This window comes from Podarcis bocagei (assembly GCF_964188305.1).
Source record: "Podarcis bocagei genome assembly, chromosome: 11".
NCBI classification, from domain to species: Eukaryota; Metazoa; Chordata; class Lepidosauria; order Squamata; family Lacertidae; genus Podarcis; species Podarcis bocagei.
The window spans coordinates 34661261-34670783 of NC_138136.1; the positions used below are offsets into that span (position 1 = coordinate 34661261).

At 39.7% G+C, this 9523-nt stretch overlaps 1 protein-coding gene across 1 annotated transcript in view; it reads left to right on the forward strand.

The window, feature by feature from the left end:
- MAP1B (microtubule associated protein 1B) overlaps positions 1 to 9279 on the forward strand; it is a 70130-nt gene extending 60851 nt beyond the window's left edge. Inside the window, exons 6-7 of the mRNA XM_081212466.1 lie at positions 958 to 1196; positions 3116 to 9279. Of these exons, the coding sequence (XP_081068592.1) occupies positions 958 to 1196; positions 3116 to 3271 (395 nt within the window). The 3' untranslated portion in view covers positions 3272 to 9279. The remainder of the gene's footprint in view (positions 1 to 957; positions 1197 to 3115) is intronic.
- The last annotated feature ends 244 nt before the right edge of the window (positions 9280 to 9523 follow it).

The window sequence follows — 9523 nt, forward strand, 5'->3', positions numbered from 1 at the left end:
AGTGCACACCGACCCCTCTCGCTCTCCAGGCTTCCAAGGTAGCCGCCTGAACGCACCTTAAATGGCACCTTGTTTTAGAGCGGGAAAACAAGAGGGGGAAAGTTCTCCCCCTCTCTGTGCAGTGCCTCCTGCCACTTCACTGAAGGGGCGCTGGGCAGAGAGGGGGAGATTTTTTTTTCCTTCTTCTCCCCCCTCTAAAACAAAGTGCGTCCTATTGTCCGGTGCGTCCTGTGGTGCGAAAAATACGGTACATCTTTTGAACAAGTTGAGCAACTGATCTCCTGATTTCTTCCTGGCCCCTTTCCCATAAGTTCTTCATCACCTTTTTAGAAAATCTTACTTTCAGTTCCTAAACGCAGTTGCATTGCTGCTCTTATATATCTTGCAAGGTGTTACTGTTCTGCCATGGTTTTGCTTAGAGCTCTCATCCTAATGGTCTGGGTCAACCTTTTCCTGGTTCCAACACCTGAGTGACCTTTGAGCTGGCATTTGGGACAGTAGTTCTTCCAACTTGAAAACTGTATGATAGAAGGACCTCCTTCAGGAATTTCCTATAAATTCTGTTGAAGAATCCTATTTTTTTGAATGACAATTTAATAATCACAGTTTCTGCATGACAATTCTTGAATTAACCAATCTTATTACTTGATACAAAGTACCTGATGATGAGGGTTTAAAGCAAAACTATATAAGAACTGATCATGTATATTTCCCCCTCTTGTTCTCCTCACTAAGCAGTCTTTGATTCTTTAACTGTCATATTTTAGCAAATATTTTAAGAGTCAGTAGTATTCATTGGGGAATATGTGTTCCACAGTCGAAGTGTGACAAGCCAGCTCTGTCCAACTTTAAATCACGTGTTTTCTAAGGTCACAGTAGTAGCAAGATACATTGACATTTTCTCATCAATGACTGAGACAAGACCCTCGTGTGTGTTTGTGTGCTTTTTTTTTAAAGGACCTGGAAATGTAAAACAAACAAAATCTATAGCTGTTTCTCCAGGACCTCCTGTGTATTTGGATCTGGTCTATATTCCCAACCACAGCAACAGCAAGAATGTTGATGTAGAGTTTTTCAAGAGGGTGAGGTCATCCTACTACGTGGTGAGTGGGAATGATCCTGCTGCTGAAGAACCGAGCAGGGCTGTCCTGGATTCTCTGCTGGAGGGCAAGGCTCAGTGGGGAAGCAACATGCAGGTAGGCTCTCCAGTATTTGTGAATTAAAATCTGAAGAGATAAAAAAGTGACAAGGAACTTTGAGAAATCTCCTAAATCAAGATGCTTGGTTATTTGATAACAAGTTTCTTCAAGCTTTTTCTGGTCACAGTGACCCTCTTGCATGCCATGGTAAAACCAGAATGCATTATCAATACTATAAAGATCACTCCCATGAAAAAACAAGCAAGGACTTAGCATTATTTCTGAGTCAGGAATCATGGTTTATTTCACTTAAACAAACCATGGTTGGCAAATCAAGAACAAACCTTGGCTTCACATGGCAATTCAGTTGGAGGAAAACAAAGCAGTCTTTGGTTGGGTTGTCAGGACTTCTGCTTTGCTGTTCCGACCCTGCTAGGAGAGGATCAAGTTAGCAATCGTCTGTGTGTTCACTGTAAATCAATAATTATGATAAAAAAATTCCTTCCAGTAGCACCTTAAAGACCAACTAAGTTAGTTCTTGGTATGAGCTTTCGTGTGCATGCACACTTCTTCAGATACACTGAAACAGAAGTTGCCAGATCCTTCTATATAGTGAGAAGGTGGGGAGGGGTGTTACTCAGAAGGGTGGTGGGAATGGGAGATAGGCAGATAGCTGAGAGAGCCTCTTGACGACTCTTAACGACTGTAATAGGTCTTACAGGAAAAGGCAAGGGGTGGGAAGGTGAGAAATGGTTTAGTTATGTATAGTGAGATAAGAATCCAATGTCTTTGTTCAGTCCAGGTCTTTTCATGGTTTTAAGTTTGGTAATGAGTTGCATGCACACGAAAGCTCATACCAAGAACTAACTTAGTTGGTCTTTAAGGTGCTACTGGAAGGAATTTTTTTATTTTGACTATGGCAGACCAACACGGCTACCTATCTACTCAATAATTATGGTTTACCATGGCATGTGAATGCAGCCAGTGGGGGGGGGGAGTGTTCTCATAAGCTCATGATTTAAAACAACAACTAGAGCTATATTGAAAATTGTTTTTTCTCTTAATCTTCCACAGTTTGTGTTAATTACTAATCATACATTTTAACTGACTATTTGCATATTACCAAAACCTTACTGTAGGTGCCTTTTTCAGATTTTGAATGATGTTTAAGTGAAGAACTAGACGCAATGTGGTAGTCCCATGTCTTCAAATGCAACGCATACCCAATTTTGTGTGTCTACTATATATTTTAATGGTTTCATGTTCTATATCCAGGATTTTGAGTATGGCTTAAGTACATCTTTGTGCTCAATGCTTGGAAACTGGTTTTCTGTGAGCCATTTTGGGGTAACATTTCAGTAACCCAACACCATGGTCAAGCTTTCTCAACTGGATTAATAGGCCTCTGCCATGAGTGTCTCCTTCTATGTTATTTTATTTTTAGTTCATTTGCTGTTATTTTCTGCTTTAACTATTTTTACTGTGTTGTGTAGATTGCCTCAAGACACACATGCAGAAGGTAATTAATTAACAATTATAATGGGCCGAGGCCAATTATGGAAAAGCAGCTCTTCTGTGGATGGGGCTAAAGATGCCCTCAGCCATACAAAAATGTGATAGTGTTGCACATCACGTGTTCAGTATTTTGAAAAATGTGGATATGTAGAACTTAGTGCCTAAAATGTCAGAGGCTGCCATTTCACAATTGTGGAGGTTGAAGTTCTATACTGTACCCCAAGTAGTCTCTGTCTTGTTTACATAAGGACCCTATGCCTTGAGATAGAGTTTAGATTTCTCAACATCTCAAAATCCACGTCTTCTGATAAATGTTTTTGTTGCACCTAGTTGCTACTGGTGTTAGCCATAGAAGTATTCTTTCAAAATGAGGGTCAGTATTCTCAGGACTTGCTCACACATTAATACCTCCCTCTGTTTGATCTTAATGTGTCCTCTGTTCTCATATTCTTGTATTGCAGGTGACCTTAATCCCTACCCATGATTCGGAGGTGATGAGGGAATGGTATCAAGAGACCCACGAGAAACAACAGGACCTTAACATCATGGTACTGGCGAGCAGCAGCACTGTTGTTATGCAAGATGAATCTTTCCCTGCATGCAAGATTGAACTGTAGAAAAAGAAAAAGAAAAAAAGCAATGCATCACAACCTTAAACTTTGTTTCCAGAAATTCTTCAATTTGAAAACACCTTTTCTAATGTAACCCATCTAATTCAGCTGCCGAACTATATATATATATATATACCTGCCAAATGCTATACTGTATCACAGTGATGCAAGTCATTAATCTTTTTTTCTAGTCTTTTGCTGATTGCTAAGGGAAATAACAGTATTCCCACCATAGGGTTCAAATTACTGCAAAAACTGCAGATTCTGGTTCATCTCCGCTGAACAGTTGGAAACCATGCACTAGCAAACACTGCTGACTTCTGCCAGGTATGGGGGCATTTGCCCTTGAGAGAAAGACAGGGAGAGAAAGCGAGAGAGAGGAGTAGAGGAGAATAAAATCATTAGTTTTGCATTACTCTCAAAGCAATCGATATATTGCTTCCTGCAGTCTGCCATCACATAAAAAGAAAGATGTAGGTTTGCATTAGTCTGAATTACTTCAAGAGCGGGCGTTTTTAATTTAGTGACAAAATTAGCTAGAAAATTACGTGAAACCGAATGTGGCTTTGAAAGGACGTAAGATACAAAACACTCACTTGCTGTTGGCAACTTCACTTTGAACATGTCATATTCGCGTCACAGAACTCTCCTAGGCAATATATGCAAGTAGTTTGAACCCCATTCGGTTTAACATGCAAACATGTTGGTCTAAGGCATGCTCCCAGTGAAAAATACATCTAGTCTACTCTTAAATTCGACAAACTTGCATGCTGAAACACCCAAGTCACACTCAAGTTTACTGAAGCAACATACCAAAGCAGTTGGGAGTACCTATGGTAGACAATTTGCCTTAGAATGTGACTTGAATGTACAAAGATACTTGATGCACTTATTTTTTAAATGCAAGATAGCAAGTTTATAAAACATCTGTGTAGGATTATAGTTACACCAGTACAGAAGTATGCGTGTGCATGTGTGCTACTGGAAACCTCTCTGATTGGTCAAACAGCTTGGTGCTATGAATTATGCATGTAAGTTGAGCACTTCATTTGTGCACCTGAACAGCAAGCCTTTTATTTTATTTTTTTTGAAAGTCTGCTTTTTCTCCTCCTCCCCCTTTTCCCTTGTGAAAGAAAGGGTGTGCCCGCTACCAGAAATTAACACATACAGAATGTTGCAAAAGGTTCTCTGCACTCTGTACAGTCTTTTGGAGCCTTGTCTCACCTTATTTTGACTGTTAATTTAAGAGCGAATATGGGAACAAATGTACAGATTTGATTTTTTTTTTAGCTAGGTGCGAACTTTTAATAGATGAATTTTTAAACAGAAGTTTTGTTTACAGGAAAATTGCAAAGAAAAAAAATCAGGTGAAGGGATTTTTTTTAAAGTAGTTTTGTAAGACAAGTGCGTAATGTTATTTTGAGGTTCTGGTGAGAATGAAGTACTGTATTTATTTAACATAACTGCCGATAATTTTGCAGGGAGCACACTAAAAAATGCTATTATGTGTCAGTGATTAAAGAACCCGAGAACTAAATGCAGGCTGGCTTCCTTTTTGCAAGGAGACTGCCTAGGTTCCGGGCTGGCCCAAGGGCACAAACAAGCCAAGCACTTGCTTGTGGCAATGTTTTTCTGGAGGTGGGATGTATCAACGAAAGCAGCTTTTGATTGGCAGTTGCACCGCAGCATTCTTTGGGATGCTGCTGCAATGCACCTCTCCAACTGTTCAGGGCTACTAGTTGGGGCAGCAGAAGAACTGGCTCCACCTACTGTAGGTTTTCCTTTCTCCTGGTACCTGTCTTAAAATTAGCTCAAGCAAGTTCATGCTCCCCGTATTTACAGATCCCTTCCAAAAGAAAAACTAGGATTGTGTGAATGTTGCAATTCTGTGAAGGGTGCAGAAAAGCTGATTGCAGAATTCAGCTTTCTGAGAATTTCAGCGTTCTTTCTCTCTTTTTAACCCTTATGGTTACAGGGAAGACCCAGAGGAGTGGCTGGCGGGGACCTCGGTACCCTGCGGAGCCTTTTGCATTTTCCCAAGATTAGCAGTCAGAAAATGAATTATGCAACATAAGAGAAGTCATGCAAATGTGCATAATTTATGCATCTTGCAGAATTAAGCTTCAGTTGTCACAGAATTTGTGTTACCTTGGGGCAGAAGTTTTGATTTTTTTAAAAAGCCAGCCATCACGCACAGCTTGAGGGAAGGCTACTCATTATTAAGGCAGTTGTCAAAGAGTTAGGGCATCACAGAACCTGTGGTAGTACCTGAAGCTTCATGGAAATCTTACTGGTGCTGGTAGAATATCTTGAGGACTGGGTCGCAGTTATCACTGCATATAACAAAATCCATTATGCTTTATTTTGTGGCTTTGTAAGGAATTTACATGACCGCCATAATAGGAATTTGCTTTGTTCTGTGCCAATTGTTTTTTTGCAGAAGGCTTTGATTCCCTAAATAGTGGATTTTATATCATTTTATTTTCTATTATAATTTATTTCAATGGTTAACATTGTTTATTTTTATTTTATAGATGTGTATTTGCACTGCTAATTTTTTAAAATTATTTTTCATACTACTACAACCCCCCTTTTAATTTGGGCTGTGTTAGCCCAGTTAATGCTGTGAAATATTGTTTGTTAAATGTTTTGTGCATTTTTTAAAAAAAAAGTTCTAATATTTTATTTTTGTTTGACTTTTGTAGCGATGCTACTTTATTTATTCTTTCACCCAGGTCATTCAAAAGCTTGTGTTCTTGTGGTCTCTTTGCTTTTATTGGAACAATATACATGGAAGCAACTAGTAGTAGTTTGGGACTCTCGTCCTTAAAAATTCCTTATGATTGTGGTACGAAGGACAAAGGGAAATGTACTGTGGAAAGAGGCAGAATTTATAAGTTAAGTGTATGTACAATGCTTCTTTCCTAATGTGAACAGCTCAAACCTAAAGAGGAATTTTCACCACAGCACAGAGTGGTTTGTCCCAGTATAGTTAAAACAGAATCCTGAAGTGGGGGAAGTTAGTTCCGCTACCTGTAATTTGAAACTGCTGGCATCATGAAGCTGAAATGCTACATAGCTGATGAGCCCTGGATATTACTCCTGCCTGCCCCTTTTGCAGCTCAACACTAGCTTTTCGTAGCCCAGCTACACAGCATCTCTGATGTGGTGCATCTTGGGCAGCGCCCTCATCCACACTGGATGAGTTAGCACAATACCATCAACAGCACATTAAGTGTGCCGATGTGCTGGCCACAGCTGTTACTGCACCACATCCTGAGCTTGCCTTGTTAGCAAAGGGTCAAGGAGGATTGGCCTTTTACAGTCTTAATCCTGTTATGGATCGAGCAGCAAGTCTTGCTGAGTGCAGTGGGGCTTATTCCCAAGTAGGTCTCCAGGGTTCTGCAGCTTTGGGTCTACCAAGTTACTAACACAATATTCCATTTATCAATGAACTGTGCAGAAATGATTTGTTTTGTGACCTGCCCCCCACTTTATACGTAAGCAGAAATTAAATCATTTTTAGTGGGAGTATATTTTATTGCAAATAAATAAATAGAAAAATGTCGTTAACAGCAAGCGAGTATGTGAAAGTAGCCACTTGGCCTGTTTTCAAACAAGCTGCTTCTTTTAATTAAAAAAAATGAAGACATTATTTTAGTTCAGTCCTAAATAGCAATATTAAATGAATATGTACAAAAGAGAAGCTGCCATCTCTTCACGCCCTCCTAGAAGTGGCAGTCTTTCTAGTCATATGCACACCAGCAGTCCCATAGGAGATTAGTTGAAATCAGCATAGCAGTGCAGTCCTGTGTATGCCTAACTCAGAAGTAATCCCCACTCACTTCAAGGGGGGCTTATTCCCACATAGGTGCATGTAGGATTGCAGCCTCAATGGGGTTCAAATCCGGCCTTAACATTCCTTCACTCTAAGAACATCCTCAATCGTTCTCATACATATTTTGTTGTAGGAACAAAAATGTAATCGGGTATTTATGTTGGGTGCACTACTTCTTCTTTTAAATGCCTCAAAAATGTTTGATAGCCCCATTCAGCTCTTGGATATCAGCAAACATTTTCCTGTATATAAAAAAAATGATACTCTCTACGGCTTCATCTCAAAGATCTCAATTGTGCAGAAGCCATGTCCCTGATCAATCTGCACACAGAAACATGCGCACAGGTCTGCAACCCAATGTGCTTCTTGAGAACTGGCTCTTAGGGGTTCGAGAACCCTCCGGAACATCTTTTCAAGGATACAGGGCAATTGAAAGTGTATGAGATGGATCCCCATCCCCCCCACCATGAAGGGGAGTGCCTTCCTCTTGTGTAACAATTTCTTGGATAGCCTGTGCTATCCGTTTCAGGATTCTGAATAAGATTGCAAAAGTGGGGTATAAATTTTCTAAACAAATCTGCTTTTTACGCACACACAAGTTCTAAATGGCAGCCAATTTTGGCGTTGTTTTTTTTATTATTAAAAAGAAAAACTCCTCTTGATCAAATTAATGCCTTTCTTGCCTGTGCAACTAACCTAATTGTGTTAGTTACAGCCATACACAATTACGGTAGCTTATTGACAGTCAACCAGGAAATGCCATGGATACTGATACTGAGCTCTGTTGCTCAGCACAGATTACTAGAAGCATGGTTCAATATTGATTAGCCTAATTTTAATGTGTCAATATTTGAGTGCTGATAGCACTCTAGAAAATGATGGTATTACCCATTGGTATCATTCCCCTAATCGTAGTCTTTATGATAGTACTATTCCATTGAATGAAATTCAGTGACTGTTTAGGCGAGATCACAGTCCATTTCCCAACTTGACAGTGCAGTCCTATACATGGTCTACCCAGAAGCTAATCCCCAGAGTTTGGTGGGATTTACTTCTAGGTAATTGTGCATAAGATTGTAGCCTAAAATGGATCTTCTTTTGCATGCCTTTTCATCTTCATATGGTGGGTCTGATTACAACAATTCCTACCTTTTTGAGTCCATTCCCATTCTTCGTCTCTTTGAGTTATTTTTAACTTCTCATACTGTGGTGAATGGATCCAAATGTGTATATGAATGTATTTAGCTGTCTTCAATAGCTTAAGCAGTTTAGGAACCTAAAAACACTGAACTGAGAAAATAAATTTGCTGGGGGAAATTCCAAGTCTCCCTGCCCCAACGCTTCCTGCTCCAAGGAGACGCTCTGCATTATAAAATTTATGTCCTAGGCCTCTTCTTTGTCCATATGTAACCAGAAGTTCTTGCTCAGAGGAAAATAGTAGTTTTTGTGGTCTGGCATTATTAAGCAATGGGGGGGGGGGAATGCAATCTTTACACTTACAGAACAAAAAGAGAGTTTCTGTAAGTGATAATATTCTCACTGAATAGTTGACAAACCACCCCAAAAACAAAGCAACAAAAAACCAGTCCAGGAACAAGCAGTTTTTCAAAATGCATTTGCAAATTGCATTATTTGCCTTGTTAAAGATGCTTGCTATTTTAAAAGAAGAAAGTTCGCTGTGATTATAACAAAATAAATAAATAAAAATGCAGCATCTAAACCTTGAACATTTATGGGGGGGGGGAATGCTTCTCTGCACTGAATTAGCTTTAGGAGCCTCCATTCTATTCATACAAGACTGGGCTGTACTCACATTGGTAAAAGCGCAATTCTGAAGTTCCAGGATGCTTTCATATGTTTGCATGCAGCCATTTATTCTTCCAAACCATGGCGAGAAAGTCTTGTTGCTGGCTGAGAAGCTCCTCACACACTCCTCTCTCTCTTGTTCCGAATGGTCTTGTTTGTGTCGGTCTGCAGCTGTGTATGGTTTTATGTCTTATAATCCTTCATCACCTCTATTCTATCCAGTCATATCTAATGTAGAAAATTAGTTTCCAGTGAAAGTAATATGTAGTGCTTTTATGATATTTGTGTGCAATATCCCCTCTTCTGTTGAGGATATTTGATGTAAAGGAAACAAGCTCAGTTCCACAATAAAATACAAAAATAGTTACAAGTGTCAGTGTGGGTTCTTTTTGTATTTATATGAGGATGCACTTTCAACTCTCTTCTCAAATCGCATTCCTGGAAACAGCAAAGGAAAGAAAGGGTTGCAAGATGTAATTATTATGTAGCAGATGAATTCTGTTAGTAGATGAGGGAGACAAATGGGGTGTGGAGTAACCATCACAATCACAGCCTACCTGTGAGCTTCCCAGGGGCATCTGACTGGCTGCTGTTGGAAGTACTGCGGCTGTCAT